Below are 22526 nucleotides of genomic sequence, written 5' to 3' on the forward strand. Positions count from 1 at the left end.
CGCCGCACGCTCCACCCGCCCTCCGCGCCGACCTCTGTCCCCGCCAGGCAGCGCCAGCCGATCGCCGATCGCGGGAGGCTGTGCTGGGGGAGCTCGCTCGCTCGCTCGCGCCCATTGGCGGCCGGAGGGCGCCTGCGCGCGGGGCGGCCCCAGCCCCAGTTCTCCCCCCCCGCGTCCGCCCGCCCGCCGCGGCGTGTGTCAGTCAGCCATGGAGCGGCCGCCGCCAGCCGCCGGCCCCCGGGCAGCACCGGCCGCGCCAGCGCCACCACCACCGGCACCCAGGGGAGGCGGCAGCGGCGGCGCGCCCGCCGGCAGCGCCCGGCGCCGCTGGGCGCAGTGACAGCGCCCCCCCCGGCCCCGCCAGCCCCCGCCTCCCGCCGCCGCCGCCGCCGCCGCCTGCGATGCTCAGTGAGTGGCGGGGAGCGGGGGCCGGTGCGGGGCCGCGGCCCGAGGCCCGCGGGGGGCCGGGGCGGGGGGCGGCGGCGGGAGCGGGCCCCGGGCGTCCCGCCGGGCCGCCTCGTGGCGGAGGCCCGCAGGCCCGGCCCGGCGGGCGGCTCCCGGGAGGCCGGGGGGGCCTCGGGCGCGGCCCTCGGGGGCAGCCCGGGGTGAGGGCATGGCCGGGCGTCTTCCCTGCGCCCGGGGGTCGCGGGGTGGACTTTCCTCATCATTTTTTTTTTCCCTTGAAAATGCGTGGGTTTAATTAGCTGCTTCTTATCGCACCGTTTCTCTTCCCGCTTCTTTTTTTTTTTTTGTTTTAAATTTGATAAGGGAGGACTTTCACTTTCGCGTCCCTTTAGCCAGCGCCGTTCGGTTTCCCACTGGGAGCGCCGTCCGGGCGGCAGCGGCAGCGCCGGGCGCGTTTGGGGCGGGCGAGCGGCTCCGCGGGGCTCTCGGCGTCGGTCCGGTTCCTCTTCGCGGGGCCCGACGGCGAGCGGCGCTCGGCCTGGCGGCCCTGCTCCGAGGAGGAAGGGCTGGGTGGAGGAGGCCGAAGGCGTGTGGCGGTGCGGTGGTGTGGGCAGGAGTAAAGCGCGTCCTGCCCAGGTAGCGCCCAGGGTGAAGTGCGCTGTTTGGCTCCGTCTTCAGGGGGAAGAAAACCCCGAAAAACGCTGTGGAATTGGCAAAGCTTGATCCCTGGATGGTGAGCTAAACGTAGGTCCAATGCAAATGGATGCAGGCTCTTCTAAAATCCGAGCTGTTTCCTCTCTGCCTCTTGGCATGACCGCTGCTGCTCAGCCAGAAGCCTTCGCCGTAGTTCCTGCTATCTCCAGCACTTTTCCTGTTTTGCACCACCAATGCATCCAGTCTTCGTGTCAACTTGTCGTGTTTACTTACCTGTTTTCCTGAATTGCAGCTGCTGCTCGTGTGAAGTCCCTTGGCTTTAAGTTCACGGTTATCAGTTTATCCTTACCTTGTTTATTCTGAAATTTTGTTAATCTTAGATTAATTTAATGTCACAATGTCATAAAAATTAGGTGATTTAGTATCGTTGGTAGACTCCAGATTTCACCTGTCATGATAAGGGATGAAAGATGGTGCTTCTCTGTCCATCACTGAGGCCTGAGACACGTCTTAGAGAATATTTGAAATGTGCTTTTGTGAGTTGTTTTATTGGTTTGAGGGGCTTTTAAGATTGCTTGTCCTTGGTTCTTCTCTAATATTCACAGGTCTTCCCTCACAGGTCTATTGGAAGGAAGAGACTGCTGTCCCAGTGTCAGGACAGGAATGCAGGATCTTTAAAAGCAGCGTTTCCAACACTAGTTTTCAATCTCCCTTTCGTATGCTTGCACTGGTAATATTTCAAGGCCGTGGAATCTGCCTAAACCTGTACCCGAGATGTAGCATAGGCAGGAAATTAATTTCCTTGGCCCAATGCTTAGTACACAGCTAATTTCCAGCTTATCTAGGAAAGAGGAACTTGTGATGTGTTTTGTATGATCAACCCCTGCTCTGAATTTCTTCAGTGGTTTTTGTTCCTCAAAAAAAATGAACTTAGTATTCTTTTTTTTGTGACGCTGCAGGAGATGCTGCGTTGTAGCTGTGCAGACTCCTGGTGTAATCTTTCTTCTGTCTTTCCTTATGTATTTTGCTTATCAGTAAAAATAGTTAATGGCATTAGTATTTATTGTTCTTCTCAAACAGACAGAGAGAATGAGGAAGCTGGGACTTCTGAACAATTGTTTCAAGCTTTCTGCAGGCAAGGACAGGGATCACTATACGCTTTCAGTTCGTTTCATGTTTTGGAGACTATCTTCAGCGATGAGAGCTAGAGTCTTAAAAGTGATTGGAGGTTAAAATGGGAGACTTGCCCTTTTTTGCCTTTAATGTCTGCATCATTGACCTGTTCTCAACTGGCTCAGCTCGAACCCAGTTGAAGGCATTTTGGCAGGCCGTCCTTATGTTTATTTTGTTATATACTCTAATTTTGAGGGCTTGATAAAACATATTTGTAGGAATGTTGATTTTGCTCTTCTTCTGCTTTTCACAAACACTTTCCCTGCTCCTGTGATACTGCTCTTTGTAATACTGAGGGTGAAGTATAAAGGCAAAGTGAACGAAAAACAAAGACCTGAAATGAAGATAGGGGCGATAGGTTGTCTGATGCCAAAAGGTGTTTCTTGGTGAAGATGCATTTCCTGTAAGGTAGTTCCTGTTATGTCACCTGGGAGTAGGGAAAGAGATCTCCTAGACATACTGCTCGTAACACCCACTACTGTGACTGCTGGGAGGAGTATACAAGGTATGTGAAGGGAGCAAGAGACTGTACAGATTGCATAAAGCAATCTGCAAATGCCACCTTGCTAATCTTGGCTGAAGAAACAGGCTTCTTTGTTATCCCCAAAGCTCTGAAAAAGCTTGGACTTGAATCAACTGCCAGCAACCGCTCCTTTCCCAGGCCCTTCTCTCTTGCTGCTAAAATGTCCAATCCTGATGTTGGAATTTGAGACTACTGGGTAACCTGCTGCTTCTTTTGCCTATCATTTAAAATTTACCATTTTCTCTGTTGGTCATGTGCTTGTTCAGCAGCTTGAAAAGGCTGATCTCGGTGTTCCTCTTGTTTGTCACTGTCATTTCAAAGGGTCCTCTGGAGTTCGGCATCTTTCACACACCAGTTTTCAGTTTCTCCAATTCATTATGAGTTTATGAGGAATTATCTGTACGTGCCTGCTGTGCCATAATGAGTAAGGATTTTCTCACCAAATCTAATGTAGAGCAAATTGATCTTGTGACTGAAGCAAAAAAGTATAGGCAAGGATGTTTCTAGATGCTCTGTCTTTGCAATTGAACCACAGACCTGAGGCTGATTTGCACAGTTAAACCACTTCAGAAACGTTTAGTTGAATCCGTTCCGTGCCGTTTTGGGAGTGAGTTTCATTTGGATTGTAAGCCAAATACAACAGTCTAGATGCGAACTCTCCAAAATGGTTTCTAGACCTGAAATAAGCATCAATGAGAGCATCTCAAACACAACTCAGTCGCTACCCGGACCGAAGCTGTATGGCAGACTGCGTGCAGAGGCGTTAGCGCGGACCTGGGCAAGTCACCTGTACGTGAGCCCGTGCTGCTTGCTGAAACGCAGAATGGTAACGTGATACACTGCAAAGCTTAGTTAAGGGTGTTTTTTTAGGAGGATGCCAAGATGTTGGTCCATCTCTGTGACTGCCCTTCTTCATGGTCTTCATTAGAATTCTATCTTTTCTATGGTTTTGTGCAGCAGAAAAGTGTTATATTTGAGACAGTGCAAGTCTCAGATGTAATCTCTTTAATTGCAAGGAAGATGAAAAGGAAGTTTTCTTTTGGAGTGGAAAAAGTTGTGGTTGAAACTCATGATTTTAATGGGTCTGTCTGGAAATGCTTTGAAAACCACACCTGTTGATGCCCCTTCCCCACCCTCAACAGTTATTTCACCTGTGAGAAAAAATGGAAATCTAGTGAAGGCTTCGCAATTCTACATATCCGTTTAAAGTAACTTTTGCTAGGACCTTGCATCCCCATCTGCTTGGAACTTCACAGAGGCCTTATTGTTCTAACAACTGGGATAAGCATCAAAGTGTGCATGGGTATTAGAAATGGCTGGTTTATTATCATATTTTTAAAGCTGTCGTTTTGTTAGAAGTATAGCTCTTACAAGAGGGGGAAGGGAATCCTTGTCTGTTCCTCTGAGAAGTTTTGTTCCATCAGATTTAGCTACTCAAACCAGAAAGAATGGGCACTTGTAAAACATACGCAGGCTTTGGTAGTGGGGCTCTACAGTGTAGAACTATCTTGAGACAGGCTTTAACTATTATTCTGGTAGAATAAAACTGCTGCTTAGTTCTGCTTTATTTAAAGCCTTTTAGGTTATCTCAATTTCTGTGTAAAATCAATGGCTATTGCGAAGAATTGGTGGCAGGCAGGGACTACTCCAATAGCAAGGGAGCTATAGCATTCATCTTACTGAGGTTCTTTTACAAGCCAGAGGCTAAAAGCTAGCATCGGGCTCCTTTTGGTTTTGAGATACTACCAAGTGGTGCTTGTGAGGACGGCTTTCAAAATTTATGTAAAGGAAACTTCAAAGGATGCTTTTTTTTTTTAACTTTTGAAGGAGGGAAGTCTAGATAGGCTGGGGTAGGTGAAAAAGATAGAAGGCTCTGCTTTTGTTCTAATTTCCCTGTTTTTTTGGGGGGGACTTAACTGACTGAAGTGCCAGAAGTCTGACTCTAACCTTTAAGTTCAGGCAATAAACTGTTGCTTCTTGGGCTCCCCAGATAGGTGTGCTATTTAAAGCTTTATGATTCTGAAGTTTCCCTATTTGTGTATTAATTTTTCATTCCATTGACTCTTCTGGAATTGTTTTGTTGGTTGGTCAAACAGAGAAATCAGAAAATGACTGAAGAATACCCAAACTGCAAAGAGGAGAAAATTCCCTTTTTATTAGTTATTTTTAACAGAAACAAATGCTTCAGCTCACCACTGCGGTTTTAGTCCATAATCATCAAAAGTACTTTTGATTCCTCAGTAAAATTAGTAGAATCAGACAGCAAAATATCATCAGGGATCTGATTCAAAGTGTCTAGTTACGCCTTAGTACTGAGGCAAATACCTAAAGGTATTTTTTAATACTTCGGTAATGAAATTGTTCGACTTCTGCAATGAAAATACTGAGCTATTTGTCTTCTGTCAGTTTTCATGTATGTTGATGGCGTATACCTACACAGCAAGAGCTCTCTTATCATCTCTTTCTTTTCTTTTGAGGTCATGAAACGCGTACGCACAGAACAGATTCAGATGGCAGTGTCCTGCTACCTCAAGCGCCGTCAGTATGTGGACTCTGAAGGTCCCCTAAAACAAGGGCTGAGGCTGTGTCAGACTGCTGAAGAGATGGCAGCTAATCTCACAGGTAATCCTATCATATTTTCCATGTGTGCTTCTTCGCAGAGTTGTGACAAGTGTCAGTATGTATATTGGCAACTACGTGATTTTGTCTGCATGTGTGGACGGCTTTCCTTTTGAAATAAATTTCCCAGTGTGAAGTTGGTGTGAGTTACGAACTTTTGAAAAATGAAAACGTGGATGAAAGCAGAACAAGGTGAGACTCATGGTCAGTGAAACAGCAGGCTGAAATACCAGGTCAGGGTAGTGGAAAATGTGTGTGTTGCATCTCAAAGAACACGAAGTCTGGTGAGTAGTGGTACTTTGGGATGGAGGTGAGAAGAACATAGATGGAGGATTAAGTAGAAGCAGGAAAATCTATTGTACCTTTGTACTCCAGGAGAGCTATATTGTGTGAAATGGAAGTGATACAAGCTATTTCTTTCTCTGGCCTAGTCAGCTTTCTGGTTGTGAAAGTTCCGCTCACTTAATAAAAAAACAAAACAAAAAACCTTCAGTGGATGAGACAGTTTATTTCCCTGCATTTCCCTTTCTCCTCTTTCTTAAAGGCTTCTGAATCCTGTTACGCTATCTGCTTTTCAAATCCTGTCTACAACAGCCTTCATTGTAATTATTATTTTTGTTATAGTGCACTGCTTGAGCATGTACAAATATTGAAAAGATGCAAGCAATGTGGAGGTTATAAAGATTAAATTTACTTGTTAAAGTAGTAGAAAATACTGGGCTGACCTTTGGGTGAAAAGTGCAAGGAGCAAATGCTTTCTGTTAATGAAACAGCTTAGATTGTGACAGTATCCCAGGCTCAGAGTGGTAGAGACCTTAGTTACTTGTCATACAACTTGATTTGACAAAACATTAGTTGCTGTATGACTGTGCTTGTAGCTAGTTAAGATTGGATGCCAAAATAGCTCTTTCCACCTCTGGAGTATTTTGCCATAGTTACAATCCAAAGATGAGTGACTTGTGGGTAAATGTCCAGGCTGACTCCCTCAGGAGCCTGAAGGAAATTGGGTAATAATTCGTTATTAGAAGTGACTTTTATCTTTTTAGTACTTTTCTTTTCCTTGCTGTTTTCAGAGTAACTATCGGAAGTTTGTTGCAACTCCCTGAAATAATACTAGGGGGGATGGGGAAGGAATGAAACCGAAGTAAAATGCTGAATTGTTTTTGATGGGAGGTTTTACAGGAGAGGTGGGTAGAAAGGTCAGTGTTGAAATGGGATTAGAATTTGGGACCAATCTATACCAGGAGGACATGAGTATCTCTGAGTAGGAGAAACGAATGGGATTGCAAGCCCTTGCATTTGCGTGTGGCATCATGCAGGAAAAAAAAATTGTTTCAGTAAAGAGTGTGAATGAGTCTTTTTACTAATCATCCACCAAATGTTGTTACTAAATTTCTTGTTATTAGTCGATATCCTCTTGCCAGCGCAAGGGTTTTGTGGCTGGTGATTCAGAACTTAGTCATCAGTTTTGATTAGGGCTGAAAATGGTCTGCTCTCATGTATTCAGCGACTTGCTACTTCTTGTCAAATATGCTCATAGTAAGCTGTCAGTGAGTACGCTGCAGTTCTGTGAAATGACTGTCAAAAGAAAAACCCAGCATGTGCTTAACTGTGACAACAGAGGCTGAAGATACGTTCCACTGCAGTCATCTTAGTTTGGCAAACTGAGTAAAAACTGACCAGATTCTAAAGCCTGCATTGCTTTATTTCGGGGAAAGCGATCAGATATTTTTGCCTGAAGAGGTCTTTGCTTTTTCCTTAACAAAACTCACTTTGCTTTTTCTCTTCATCTATTGTCTTTTGTTTGACTTTTAAATTAACCAGCCTGTATAAACGGGAGAGTTGCAAATGGGAGAGTTGCGTACTTCTGTCTTCGATTCTGACTGCTTCTTTCACAGTGAAGAGTGTCCTCTAGTTTTGGTTTTAAACAGTTTTGTTTCTCAGACTTACCTCAGCATTTCGTTTTGTCTTCTTCCAGAGTTTCTTCCGCTCAGCCCTTCTCCAGTGCTTCATATACTTTCTGTACAGCTCTGTTTTCACAGAATCATGGAACAGCCCAAGTTGGAAGGGACCTCAAAAGATGATCTGGTTCAGCCTTCCGTGGGAAAGGGAGCACAGATGAGACTATCTAGCACGCTGTCTGATTGCATTTGCAGTAAAATACAGCACAGAGCTTCCTCGTGACTATCTCTTTCTGTAGAAAACTAGAATCATATTGGAGGACAGAATGAGTGACTTAAGGAACAGATTCCTCTAATATTGCCCATAGTATGCTATCAACCCACAGGACTATCTGAAATAATGTAAAATTATACATCATCACACTCATATGAAAGAGGAATCAGTTGTTGTGAAAGAGCTGGAAGCAATGCTACTCCTAGCCAACACACAAGACCAGGAGGCTACTGTCCATATCCCCGAGTTAGGAGCGAGTTCCTTTGAATTTGCTGTCAGGTCACATAGCTGGCCGCGATTACTGGGAGAAGTCAAGGAGCCGATGTTTCCAATAGATGTTCTTACCACCACTGGGGAAAGTGCGAAAGAAAAAACTATGGTAGATTTGTTGATGTGTTAGAAGGATATGGCTAGTGTTCTGTTTCCACCAGGAGAAAAATGTGCCCAAAAATTTACTCTTATTTTGGAATCACTTGAGCTCCTGTTCTCTTCTGCATGTATGGTTGGTGTAAAGTTTTGGGAAGGAAGAGAATTAGAGTTTGAATGTGTTGTAACTGTCTGATATGTAGAGTTCGTTTACCATTTGATGGGAACGAGCTCTAGCATCATTACTGAAACAGTAGGGTATAATGATTGCCTGGTCAGACTGCTCCAGGATAGGTAGCCAAAGATGGTGTTCCTTTTTCTGAAGCATGAAGTATATCTTAATGTTGGAATTAAGTTGCTTATACAGAGAGAGAGTTAAATAGGTGGCACAGAGGAAGCACTTCATAAAGCCAAGGACGGTAAGTTGTGCTTGCATGACACGAGCAAGGTGGCAAGTCATTCCCATTCCTGCCGAAACGAGGCCACCAGAACTCAGAGTTGACCCTTGTGTGTAACCCTGTGACACAGCGTAAAAGACAGGCCCTCATACTTGTTTTTCTTTGCTTTACAATGGGTGGTATGTGTGATACTGAAAACTGTCACTGAGCATTTTTGAATTACTATGTGTCCGTGCATGCAGTTTAATTTCTCACACTGAATTCAGATTATATTAGATTTTAAGTCCAAATAGCAGAGTTTTTTTACTTTAGCCTTTAAGTGATACCAGTATGTGAGCCTGGAGTTCTTACCGGCTTTGAGTTTCTGAAGCAGGGAGAAACTGTAAAAAGCACAGTGTATCTGTACCGTTCAACAGGTTATATTTATTTCAAAACTGATTTGTATATTTATTTCAAAACTGATTTGAGTGAAGATAGGGTATTGGTGCTGGAATCTGTATTTATTTTTTTTCCAAGAGGAGATGATAAGCACAGCCCAGCTCTCTGTTTCTGAAGCTGAATTCAACTTGCCCTGGAGAGTCAGTAAACATACCTCCTGTGTTTCCATAAGCTCCAGCGAGATAGACCTGTGTCTAACCAGAGAGAGAGGGGAGAAAAGTGACAGGCTGCCTGTACACCATGTGCTGATCTCTTTCTAATGAGAAGCATTGAGTCGAGCTGGAGGCTGGCCTATCTCTCTTTAGCATGTGAAAATTTGATGATGTTGTTCATAGACTTCCAGGGCTGTCAGAGTTGTGCTTCTGTGCGTGAACCAAATGCTGGAACAAAAAGCGATCAATCAGGACCACGAAGGCAATGAGAGAGGATGGAAAGCAGTGGGGGACAGGGAAGACTGAAAGAAGTTGAAGGTATTGAAAGAGAGAGTAATAAAAGTAGGCTTTGTGGAAGGGAAAATAGTTATGAATTGAAGAAGAGATTAGGAGAGGAAAACGGAGTGAAACTCCTTGCCCTCTTGTGCTTTTCTTAGAAGAGCAGATGAATTAATATATTAGTTAAAGTTTAGAAACGTAAATTTTGTAACTTGTGTTTGTAATTACTGGTATTTGTACGTGCTTAAGGTATCTGGGTGGGTGTCTGTAAACTTGCACAAAGTCCACTGTCGAGTTTTGAAGGGTTAGCAGAAGAGCAAAGGTTTGGTGCCAGAGAAAGGAAAGTCACCCTTTCTAAATAGTTCAGAACCACTTTTTACCAGAGTTGATACTGGTTTTGGAAATCAGTTTAACACTGTCTCAGGAGACTATAACAACTGGTTTTGTGGTCAGATACCACTTGCCCTTTAACCTAAAATCCTCAGCAAACAGGACACATTTTGATTAAAAACAAGTGTTTGCTTAGAGATTCAACGTGTTTTCACCACGACCTCAGGGAGACTAGTAAAGGATAACGATCATAATTTGTAGTAAATTATAGTAACTGAGGCAAGGAATTTGAGACCCTGAGGTAGTGTCACTGCAGACCTTCTGTCCACAATGGGTGGTGGGTCCTGCTGAAAAATAAACTTTGTTTTGGAGAAAGTTGTAGATCCGTTTCCTCAGCTTTTCTGAATGCAAAGTAGTAAAACTGCTGAGTATCTTGTAAAACTGTGAAGGGATCTGTGATGGTGTTAACTCTGAGTTTCTTGGGAGCTTAAGGTTGTATTTGAAAACTTGACAATGTGTTTAGAGGGGGAGGCAGGTGAGTTGCTAAGGTTTTTTAAGCGTTTTTTTTAAGTTTTCGGTATACTTTCTCGTTCGTGATCTGTCTAGGTTGTTAACGCTATGTTTAGATGCTTCGGACTACATCATCCCTGGACAGTTTGAAAGATGAAATGTCACCTTGGTTGTTGCATTACCTTGGATTTTATGAGAAGCTTTGTTTCCAGACATACATGCAGAACTCCTTACGTTCTTTCTTACTTTTACTTATTTTATTTCACAGTCCAATCTGAATCTGGTTGTGCCAACGTTGTGTCTGCAGCTCCGTGCCTGGCGGAGCCACAGCAATATGAAGTACAATTTGGACGATTACGCAATTTTCTCACAGGTAAATATCAGGGAGCAAGGAAAAAGAAAGTAGCTGATATTTTTTCGTCACTTCAATGAGTAAAGGACAGTATAATAAAATTAAAAATCATGTCTCTAACAATCCTTTAATTTCTAGTTTTGAGATTTCCGATACTACAATTAAAAATGTTTAATTGTTCTTTTTTTTTGTTGCCTGAGTGCTGAGTACCTTTGACTTTTGTAGATAGCTGTTTGCCCTTTCTTGTTCAAGCATTCAGCTTTTGTATATGTGTAAATCTTCTCGACAACATCATACATATACAGGACAAGAAAGAAGATTAGAGTCTTACGTGCAAGGCAGGTAACTTAGAAATTAATGGAGTTCTTTGCTGTCTCCTAGATTAGAGTTTTTAATTTTATCATAATTGGCTTCTTTTTATGATGGTCTAGATTTTTAAGGGAGAATTTTTCCCTTAAATTTACCTCTACTGGCTTTGAGACGGGAGGTATATGAGAGAGAGGAAAAAAAATCTCATTCTGTAGTGTGATGCAGAAGGCAATAATGATTTTTTTTTTTAATTTATTTTAAAAAAAAAAAGTAAAAGGGACTCCTGGGAGTGTCCTTGTTTCTTCTATGAGTCCCAGATGTGGGAAGAAGAAAGCAAATGGATTTTTAGAGAATATTAGCAAGGAAAGTCAGGTTGCTGCTCCTCCCATCTTTGGGTAGGTCTACATTTGTCCAGTGTAGGGATTTGATCCCAGCTCGCATAACACTGGGTTTAATATTTCTAATATCTGTTGAAGGGAAATTGAGGGAGGGAGGGAGGGAGGCAGGAAGGCAGAGGCAGAAAACAGTGAAGTCTTAGCCTTGCCACCTAGAGCAGTTCGACACCATTGCACTTTAGTACTGAGGGTGAATCCACATGGTTTAATAGATTTTTGAGAAGTACGATTGCTCTGTTCAGTGGCTTGAATATTACTTGGGGAGATGCAGAGTATGGTTTCGGTGTTCAGGTCGACTGTTTGCATCTTTTTTTGTCCCTCTTGCTCGGTTTTGATTTCTTAGTCCCTTGCAGAAATAAACGATTAATGTGTGTAACTTGCCAGCCAGCCACAAGGCAGAGCAGGATGCTTCCCATTTCGGTGATGCCTGTCCCCAGGGTCCCTGAGGAGTGGGCAGGGGACTAGGACCACTGAATAATTCAGGAATTACTCTGGAGGTCTTTAGTTCAATCTGCTGCTCAAAGCAGGGAAAGGTCAGAGTTTGATCAGGTTGCTCAAGTCCTTGTCCAGCCAGGTTTTGAAAATCAAAAAGCGTGGAGATTGTACTACCCACTCCTCTGGGTCCCAGCTGCAAGGCTGAGTGATTTGGTGAGAATTTCCCTTGCAGCAGCTTGCCTGCTGTCCATTATGCTGAGAATCTCTGAGAAGAGGCTTTCTTCTTTCCTCCATAATGTCCAACTGAGTAGTAAAGGCAGCAGTTAGGGATTCCCTTAATCTTCTCCAGGCTAGACAGACTTGGCTCCCGTAACTTCTCTTCATATGTTCATGGGGAACACTTTCTTTGTTTCTTTCTCTGCCAACTTGCCATCTCTTCCTTTTTTTCCTCACTGCAGTGTGAGGTCCTTCCCCTTGTTGCATTTATGAACTAGAGCACTTGCAGCTGCTTAGTGCTTTTGCTACATACAGACCACTAGTTTCACTGGCTTTGGCCCGGTTTCAGTGGGACAGAGAAGAGAATGATGCCTAAGTATGCAAATATGCATGTATGCACTGCACACCACACTCTGTAGTTACTCATATAGCAATGGGAGAGAGGCACAGTGTGGACTGGAGAAAGTCTGGATGGGTTCTCAACAGAAGAGAAAAAATAACCTGAGGAAAGAGGGGAAAAAAAGAGTATGCATTTGTGAGTGGCAGGAGGGAAGAACAAGTTGAAAAGAAGCAATGCTGTTTGAAGACCAGCAATGCTGTTTGAGGATCAGCGATGCCTATTTTATTCCAGTAATTTAGACCATTTGGGCCTCCAGAAACTCATTACTGTGGCCCTGCACACTGCCGTGGTGTTCTGCTGCAGGGCTCTGCTCCTTACAGCTCCCTGCAGCCGGCTGAACGTGGGAGGGAAACAGCCCCAAGAAGCTGGTGAAGGAGGGGTGGAGCTGTTGCACAGATTAGTCCCTGCAAGGTACGGCACAGCCTAATCGGGAGTTTGTTACACTGTGTACTAGGAATTACTGCTGGGATTTGCCTTGGCAGAGAGAGGGAGAGAGAGTGCGTGCACATGAGCAGACACAGAAATAAACCAAGAGCACAGCATATTGCAGTACGTTTTGGAAACTGAAGCTTCCTTTCCCCCAGAGACAAATCAGTTCCATCCCAAGTACCACATGCAAGTTTTACTGAAGCCGAGAGGAAAAAAAAGCCACCAAAGTTCAGGCCCGCTCAAGCTAGGTAAATTATTTTGATTTTAAAATGTTAAATACTATTTTAAATATAATGAGTAAATTTTGAAGTCCATTTATTGCAGTAAACAGAGGACATAGTTTTTAAGTCAAGGAAAAATTCAACTGTCATGTAGTTTGAGGTGGTATTTTAATAGCTAGCCCATACCTAAAAAGGGTTTTGAAATCTCTGCATTTTGTTCTGACAACATACCTCACTGATTTGAAAATCTCTCTTCAGATGTGTAATAGGTACTGTGTATCCCTTTTAGGTGACAGAAGAGGTTCACTTAGAAGCGCCAACAAAAGTCTCCTCTTGCTTGATCTCTGATGCCACTGTCAAGGGTTTTTGCAGTAATTGTCCTTGTTCTGTTTTATTCCCAATATAAAGTGGATTGAGAAATCATTCAAAGTTTGTTGCTGTTCTTTATGTAGATTCAGATTCTCAGCACAGCCATGAAGTGATGCCTCTTCTGTATCCCCTCTTCGTCTACCTCCACCTGAACATGGTCCAGAATGGCCTAAAAAGCACAGTGGACAGTTTTTACAGCCGCTTCCATGGCATGTTCTTGCAGAATGCCAGCCAGAAGGATATCATTGAGCAGTTGCAGACTACCATGACTATTCAAGATATCCTGTCCAACTTGAAGCTCCGGGCTTTTCTGGACAACAAGTACGTCATCCGCCTTCAAGAGGACAGCTACAACTACCTTCTTCGCTACCTCCAAAGTGACAACAACAACGCCCTGTGCAAAGTCCTGACCTTGCACATTCACCTGGATGTGCAGCCCGCCAAGAGGACTGACTACCAGCTCTACGCCGGTGGGAGCTCCTCGCGCAATGAGAGCAACGGCCTGGAGCCCAGCGACGTGCCGGCTTCCATTCTGCAGAACGAGGCAGCGCTGGATTTACTGCAGGACAGCATTAAACGTGTCAAGGACGGACCCCCTTCCTTAACGACCATCTGTTTCTATGCCTTCTATAACACGGAGCAGTTGCTGAACACTGCAGAGATTTCACCGAACAGCAAGCTGCTCGCCGCTGGGTTTGATAATTCATGTGTGAAGCTGTGGAGCCTGCGTTCCAGGAAGTTAAAATCTGAGCCCCACCTCGTTGATGTGTCCCACATCCGCCTGGCTTGTGACATCCTGGATGAGGAGGTCTGGATACCTTTTTTTTTTCCCTCTCTACTCTTTCTGCTGAGGTATTTGGGGCACGCGTTGTGGAGAATCTGGTAACGTCTTAGGGGACTGTGAGGCTGTTGCACAACCCACCTGCCTTGACACACAAATTTTGTAGCCTGCTCTTGTCTGGCGTCTTGCTTGCAGTGGTTGTAAATGCTGCACTGAGGTGCAATGAGTTTGTGCTCGGTTCATAGTCTGTTAGTCCTAGGTGCTGATGTCCCTCCTCCAGCTATCCTTGAGCAGATGACAGTACACAGGCAGCGCAGTAATGACGGGTGACTAGAGAATGCTCTTTTTCCTGAGGAGCATGGAGCCTTCTTATGAATGGGAAGATGAAACAAAGAGATGCGGGTAGTAAAAACAGGGATGAATGAGAACTAGAAGGAAAGCAGCTCAGAACAACCAGTCAGAAGGGAAGAGAGAAGGGGAGAGGTTCAGAAAGAGGAAAATAAAGTCAAAGTAAGGAAGGAGCCAAAGGAGGCTGATATGAGGCCTCAGGAAGAAGGAGGGATGCCTAAGTGGAAAACTGTATTTAAGGAATCACATTAATCAGAAGTGAAGAGTTAGCATGGAAAAATTATGCAAAATGTCTCTGTTAAGGAATCTGCCATGTTGAAACTTAAGAGGCTTCCCACTCTGTAGTGCTGGAGACAAGGACAGAGATGTGTGTGCCTTCACATGCCAGGCTAGATAGCATCTTCTTGTTCACTCTTTCTTTTGCCTTCTAGTCACGCCCTTCCTCCCCTCACCACAGCTGCCCACATAGCATCTTATATCTGGTTAGAGATCAGAATTTGTGACTCTACCTTTGTTTAATCCCTCCCCTCTTGAAGAGTTACAAAAAAAAAAAAGAAAAGGAAAAGCCTCATTTGTTCTTGTGTTCAGTGTTTAGCAGGAGAAACATCTTTTTTCCCACTGTTTTTTCTTCTCATAAAAAATACCTAGTGGCAGGATTCTGTTTATTCTGCAGGAGTGCTGAGAGCTTGCTATACACAGGGATCTGTGGGCAGGGATTGCTTTGTCAGTCTGCTTGAGAACTAGAGGCAGGCTTCCAGGTGAGATAGCACAGCGGCATGCTCACGGCTTCCCAGGTTAACCCTTTCTGGGAGTGAGCAGGTAAATAGGTTAGGCAAGCCCAAGATGGAGCTACGGACTTGTTTTCATTATAAGCTGCAAGAGTTCATAGGACACAAGACTGTGTGTATTGCCTGTCATGGAAACCAAATGGCAATAACCTGAGACAGGAGAATTTCTCTGCTAAATCAGCAAGTCACCTCCTTTGGCTCTAGACTCCAGAAAAGAGACATCATGAGGTTATCTGGAGTGTGTATTATGGTTTTTTGGCACATAGGTTCATACTTCCATATCGTACGTGTATTAGGAAATGGCTGTGGAAGCTTGAGTACAAGAGGCTCTCATTGGCTATTTGCTATTTTGTGTATCCTGCAGTATTTATGCACAGATCTAAAACCAAAAACTGGTCGAAGACCAGCACAAATCAAAGTTGTCATTGCCCTGAAAAACTTCACCACTGACAAAACAAATAGCGACCTGACCAGGAGTTCAAAGTCAAGGGGGTGATACCAGCCTGAATGCAGGTATCACCTGGTTACGTGTCCCAAATGTAAATGAAAGCCTATTGACTACAAAGGAAATAAATTCCAGTATCTAGGACCCCTAAATGAAAATACACAGGCACCCACTGGGTCTCAGGTGGGAACAGACCAGCACTCGCTTGGGTGCCGCAGATACTGAGACAGACCAAACAAGACCCCCCGGATGAGGCTGCAGTCATCAGTAATGCAGCTGAGTGTGAACAGGTGCTGTGTTTCAGACTGTCACTGCGGTACCATCAGCAGCAATTGACAGTGATAAATCTGATGGAAACTTTGACAAAGAACAGAAATTCTGTGTGTGCTTTGACGTTACTTCATAGAGTTCTAGAGAATAACATCTCGGGATGTTAAACGTGGCTGGGTTTTGTAAGGTTTCTAAATTTTGTTTGGTTGATTTCTGTATTGTGTAATTAGCTTTGGATACTGTATTTAAATAGTAGTGCCTCAAATAATTAATCCTCAGCTTGGTTTCTGATTTGCTGCAAACAAATGGGTCCTTCTGTTTAGGAAGATACAGAAGTCTAAAGCTGTGCTAATTTCAGTAGATCTTGTTCAGGGTGGCACTAGAACTACACTACTGGGTTTATTAACTCTCTTTGTATATACATGTATAAATGAGGATGAGACTTGGCAAAAGTGTTAGAAAAACGATGTTTTTTTTGTAGACCATGTAAAGCTTTGGTGTCAGTACGGTCAAAGTCATCTACTAGGTGTAGTTTTAGTGAATTTTGCTCAGTGTGATGCCTCAGTGCACTTCACCAGTCTTGTCTTGCTTCTTGGAAATAGGAGAGGCTTACTATTTTGGGATAAAGTAATTCCATTTTCTTTATAGTAGCATTTCACAAATGCCACTTTATAATCTCTCTTACTTAAGGTCCAGTGTAAACATGCAGTTTTGCAGCTGTGCAAATGGACGTATTGTTTGTCTCTTTGCAATTTTGCCATGCTCATCGCTGGTACTACATAAATCAGCAACAGAAAATAATACTCTCTGTTCCAAGCCACAAGAGTGGCAGCCTTTAAATTCTGTGAAGACTAAGACTTGACCCCATTCAGCTCTGCTTCTAAGATTCTGCTTTTAAGTGGCAGTTGTCCTTCAAGTGGTAGCGAGCGGGGATGATGCTGGCACCTTTGTGGATGGCAGATGGGAGACAATTCTGGAAGGAGCAGGTAGAAATGTCCTGCAAAGAGACCCATGGTATCTAGTCCCTCATCTTGCCCTGCTAGGATATTGTCGTGGGTTAGGCCGATCCGGTGTGGGTCGTCATATCGACCTTAAATGCGTCGTCATATAGACTTAGATGCGTAAATGCGCCTCGACCTGTGCCCATGATTCACAATAGTCTCAGGCTCAGGCATCTCCTTTAATGAAACACCTCCCCATCGGTGGGGGTCATCCCACGGACTCTAGATGCGTACCGTACTCAGGCTCTGGCATCTCTTCTCGACGTGGGTCCTCCACGGGCTGCGAGTGGGTCTCTGCTTGTTCCACCGAGGACTGTTTGCAAGGGGGACTCAGCCGCGGCACACGTTGTTCCGTTCCATCTTCACTGACCTCTTACCTGTGTGGCCGTTTCTCTTAGATTTCAGTCCTTTCTGGGTGAACTCGGCCCGGTGGGCGCCCCGGCAGCGGGGCTCTCCCCGAGTTCCCCAAGCGCCTCCGCCGCCGCCATCCTCGACGGGGCGGGCATCGGCACGGAGCGGGCACCGGCCCGGCCCGGCCCAGGCCGCCGGCCCGGCGGGGAGCCGGGAGCGGGGGCCGTGCCCCCCTCCCTTCTCCTTGCTCCTGGGCGAAGGCACACACCTTTCCGGTTCCTTTGTCCGACGTAAATAGGGCAATTCGCAGAGGCGCCGATTGGCTCAAGCCCCGAGGGGGATGGGAGTCCGGTCTGATGGGCAGCTTCTGCCACCCGGACCTCCCCCCCACTTCAAACCATGACAGAGATGCCCTACTGTAAGCAGCTAAGAGATATTCTTTTTTGGCATGTTAAGAGCACTGCAGGATGAGAGAGATGGAAACACTCAGGAAAACCTGTTACTAATTGGGGGGGGAGTGAAGGTGGGTGAGATTTGTTTTGCTTTGGTTTTTTGAAGTTGTCATTGTCACTTTTTGAGGCTCACTCATTGCCATGAGGCTTATGCTGGGAGGAAGATCAAGATAATTTTTGTCAGCTAGGTAATGTTTGCTGCTTACAAGGTTAAATGCATCAGCAGTAAATTTTTCTGGGTCCAGATGACTGTCATGCAAAATCCGTTATTGATCTAAGTAATAGCTGAGTAGTCGGGCGGTCTGTCCGTAGGTGTATCATTTGGTCCTGTGTAACAAAACATGCCAATATTTTTTGTTCTTTTCGGTTTCTTAGTATAATTTTGGGGAGTCTTGTACTTGCTTAGGAAAACTTCCTGTTCACTGTCAAAGAGTAAATTTTTCATTTTTAGTTCACTTTAGTAGTGTCGGTAGGTTTTTCAGCTCTATCCTATTACTTTAAATCTGTTTTGATAGTTCTTTTCAAAAGGGATAGTACAAATAATAAAAGGTAGCTTTTAGTGTGTATGTGTAGGTTATTGATTAAAATAAGTTTATATAAATTAATTTCTTGTCCATTCCAAGGAAATACAAATCATTCATGCTAACCTGCAGCAGCAGCCACTTCAGAAGGAGCTAATGGATATCTGGGTAGTGCCCAGTGGTTATGTTATATCGAGGAAACATATTTGGTGTGTGAAATTGTAATCCTGAAAAGATACTATGAAGAGGGATTCCCTGCTGATCTATAACGCAGGTTGCAACCTTTATAGCTGCTGTAAATGCTCACCTACATGGTAGTAGCTGAGGGATGCAAGGAAGAGCATGCTTGATCTGACAAAGAAACGAAGCTTGGTTCTGCGAAGTGGTAATTTAGTGGCTGCACTTCCATCTACTTTGTTAATCTGGTCAGCAGACTAACTTGGATAGGGACGAAATGGAAAATGTAGTAACTCAGAAGCATTATAGGTACACTGTTTTCGGTGAGCTATAACAGCAGTGTACAGTTGTTATGCTAAGTAGGTGTCAAACAGAAGTCAAAGATAAGATTTGCTACCTGTGACCGAATAGGAGTGTGGTTTTCAATGCTGCAGAAGGCGTTGTCAAAAAGCTGCTACTGTCATACAAGAAAAGAAGAGTCGGTCTTTGTAAGAGGGAAAGAGTATGTGCTTGCAGACAGCCGAAGTAGCCCTGTATGAATTTGAAGGCATAAAGTTAAGTACCTGGACTTGCAGGATTTACAGAAACTACAGTATGATATAGGTAACTTGAATGGGCTTTCACTGGTAACTTGTCAGGAATCTTATGGTCATAATTAAATGGTATAAAATGCTGCAGGTATTAGCCTCTCACCTTTAATGTGGTAACATAGCCCAAAGATGCTGTGGATTCCACCAAGCAGTGCTCTACCTGAGGTAGAAAAAGCAATTTGAATAAGAATGGGGCTTTGCATGCTAGAGCCTGCAGTTTCTCTCTGCCTCACCTCCATAGTAGAAATGAAGTTGGCTCTCGGCCACATCATACAGCTCCCATGGGCACTGACTGCTCCGAAGAGAATTAGCATTGCCAAACACGGCCCGCTGCCTGCCACTCGACACACCCTTGAGAGGGAGAAAGGCAGCGAGCTAGTTAGGTCAGAGTTTTCTCACCTCTGACATGAGACTTGGAACCACTGGAGGAGAAGGGCTTTCAGGACTATTGCTAAGCATGAAGCAAAACCATCCCTGCATCTTGAGGTCAGAGGGATGGGAGATACCATGTCAGCCAAGAGAGCTGCTCACAACGCACTGGACTTCTGCTGGTTGTCAGCAGTCCGGCAGCCCTGGGGAATTGGGTTTCCTCTCGCAGCAGGAAGTGCTCCCTCAGCAGGAAGCAGGCCAGTTTGTGATGATAAAGGGGCTGCTCACAAACAAAAGGGCGTTGTGTTGCATTTGGTGTGCAGGGATTGTCTGTGGATGAGTGCTACTGATTCAGTACTGAGGAAGAACGTCTGCCTGACAGCCCTGAGGAAGGGTGGTCTTGAGCTACTACGCAGGTGTGCCCCAAACCATGGTTGTCTCGCGCTCTGTCACTGAGACCCCATCTTGTTGGGCAAGGACGCTCTCTTGAGTTGAGACTTGTTGAAAATTTTGCAGCCTGTAGCCTGTGATTGCCAAGAGATGCTACTTGAGTAGACTTTCAGAGACTCTTACCCTCCTTTGGGAGATTCCTTTAGCACGGCTCGCTGAGGAGTCTTTAAACGTGAAAGCCTTTACTTGTTGACTATCTGCCCTGCTACTTGAATTGGAGGGCCATCCATTTTGTGATTATTAATCTTCTCCTACCCCAAAACAGATCATTTTCTTAAATAAGCTGCATACATTTGCTGTTCCTGAAGGGTGAGGATGTGAAAGCATCTGGATGGAGCTTGTATAGAGAAATAGATGTTAGGGCCTTACTGGGTTTCTGGTTTATGTGTGGGACTAAGAAGGAATGTCCAGCAGACAGCTTGTCAAATATGCTTTGTCTTTCCATCTCCTGCCTTTTAAGACATCTGTGTTTCTTTTTCTCTACTGAGAGATTCATTTCCAATAATGACCACACCAAAAGAGCAGATGCCAAGATCTGTTTCAACATCTTAGCCAAAAGTTTAGTAGAGAGTGGATAGGGAACAAGCGTATGTTTTTAACAAGAAGTATAAAATACTTCCTTTTTTCCCTATTTGCATGCAGTCCCACGTTAGGGTGCCTTGTGGAGTGAGCATGAGGCTACCCAAAATGAAGATAAAACCTTTATCTCCCCATCTCTTTCAGTATTAACTTAGATGCAGCAAATGCGCTGGCAATGTTTGTGTCTGAGTTGCACAAAACATGCCACATGTCTTCGGTTTTAACACCTGCCTGTTTTTCTCATGGTGGTTCCTGTATTTCTCAACCAGATAAACATACTTTCCTTTCTTATTTCTTTTTCTCCTCCCCAACCAGGAGGAAGAGGATGACAGCGCAGGCACAGAAATGAAGATCCTGAGAGGACACTGTGGACCCGTGTATAGCACGAGGTTCCTTTCAGACAGTTCGGGGCTCTTATCTTGTTCTGAGGACACGTCCATCAGATACTGGGACCTCCGAAGTTTTACAAACAATGTGTTATACCAAGGACATGCCTATCCTGTCTGGGATTTGGATATTAGCCCCTGCAGCCTGTACTTTGCCAGTGGTTCCCACGATCGCACTGCCAGGCTCTGGTCGTTTGATCGGACGTACCCGCTGCGAATATACGCAGGCCATTTGGCGGATGTAGACTGTGTCAAGTTCCACCCCAACTCCAACTACTTAGCGACAGGCTCCACGGACAAAACTGTGCGCTTATGGAGCACTCAGCAAGGCAACTCGGTGCGTCTTTTCACCGGGCACCGTGGCCCTGTGCTGGCACTTGCCTTTTCTCCCAACGGTAAGTACCTGGCATCAGCAGGTGAAGACCAGCGGCTAAAGTTGTGGGACTTGGCATCAGGAACTCTTTACAAAGAACTGAGGGGGCACACAGACAACATAACCAGCCTTACTTTTAGCCCCGACAGCAGTTTAATTGCTTCGGCATCGATGGACAATTCGGTCCGGGTCTGGGACATTCGGAACAGTTACTGCAACGCCCCTGCAGATGGGTCTTCCAGTGAACTGGTTGGTGTATATACCGGACAAATGAATAATGTACTGAGCGTACAGTTTATGGCCTGTAATCTTCTTCTAGTGACTGGAATTGCACAAGAAAATCAGGAACATTAATTTTTTTTTTAATAGGGAAGCGGGTGGGTGTATTGAATGCCAGAGTCCATTGCAAGCTGAGATTACTGACTGTGAAACACTTTTCTTCCTCTACCCCCTTGAAAGGCATGTTCAGTAATGCAAATGCTTTAAAACGTCTTGTCCACAAAAAGGCCTGTGCTGTTGAACGGAATAAGGAAAAAAGGAAGAGTGCTGAAAATATGTATACGTTCTAATCTTGTACTTGCAGGGATGAGAAAAAGGAGAGGAAATCCGGTAGCTTGAGGAAACCAAAAGCCTGATCCAAACAAGTGAAACTGCCGACCAGATAAGCTGCTGACCTGCACTTAAATATCCTGCATTGATTGATGGGCACATCTTACCTACTGTTAACTGAGGCTTGAGTGTGTGGAGAACTACTGGCCCAGTGGTTTTTGTTTTGTTTTGCTTTTGTTTTCCTGGTATTGCAGAGGACCAGCATTTTAAGACCCTTATATTAAAAGAACATTATGTATTTTTCTACAGTGATAGTGGTCCTAAATATTACAGCTCCCTATAGCACTTCTGGAATATTTTGGACTAGCTAAGTAGAAAATACCATCTTTCTTTTTAGTAAGGGGATGGAAATCTGACCTCAGTTGGGGCCCATCTCTGCACTGTCATTTGGGTTTGGTTTCTGGTACTAGCTGTGATACTTGTATTTATGTTCCATTAATTAGGAATCTTTCTGAATCTGGTTGCACTGTGTTTTGAAAATGGGAGGACAGTGGGGGTAGTGGCTTTAAGGGTAGTAAACAACTTGCCTTGTCTGGAGGGAGGGCACAATAGAACCGAAGCGGCTAAGTCTGGATTCCTAATAGAAACAGGGCATGTCAATCCACCACTGCACCTCACAAATATTTCCGTAAATGGAAGTTGGCAGTCTAGGGAGAGGGGGACGGGGGGAGAGAGAGAGACACAAAGTGACATGGGAAAAAATAGTATTACTAAATTATTGTGCGTACATAGAGGCAGCTCTGCCAGTGTTGGATTTTTCTCAAAATGTTGCAATAGCAGTTTCATGAACACTTTGTGAGATAAATCATCAGCATTTACAACAAGGATCTGTGGAAAGAGCACGTTCTAGTTTGTCATTTGGAGAGATTAAATATTTCTGCTTTCTGG

At 44.6% G+C, this 22526-nt stretch overlaps 1 protein-coding gene across 4 annotated transcripts; it reads left to right on the forward strand.

The window, feature by feature from the left end:
• The first annotated feature begins 372 nt into the window (after nt 1-372).
• TAF5L (TATA-box binding protein associated factor 5 like) lies at nt 373-22526 on the forward strand. Of its 4 annotated transcripts, none has more exons than XM_086631556.1 (5): nt 373-408; nt 5233-5377; nt 10291-10395; nt 13232-13956; nt 20586-22526. In XM_086631556.1, exons 2-5 carry the CDS (start codon nt 5236-5238, stop codon nt 21381-21383), a joined length of 1770 nt encoding a protein of 589 aa, XP_086487682.1. In that variant the 5' UTR covers nt 373-408; nt 5233-5235; the 3' UTR covers nt 21384-22526. The 4 variants fall into 4 exon arrangements, with proteins under 4 accessions (XP_086487682.1, XP_086487684.1, XP_086487683.1 ...); XM_086631557.1 differs by lacking the exon at nt 373-408 and adding an exon at nt 1066-1149; XM_086631558.1 differs by lacking the exon at nt 10291-10395.

This window comes from Tauraco erythrolophus, chromosome 2 (genome assembly GCF_009769465.1).
Source record: "Tauraco erythrolophus isolate bTauEry1 chromosome 2, bTauEry1.pri, whole genome shotgun sequence".
Lineage (NCBI taxonomy): Eukaryota > Metazoa > Chordata > Aves > Musophagiformes > Musophagidae > Tauraco > Tauraco erythrolophus.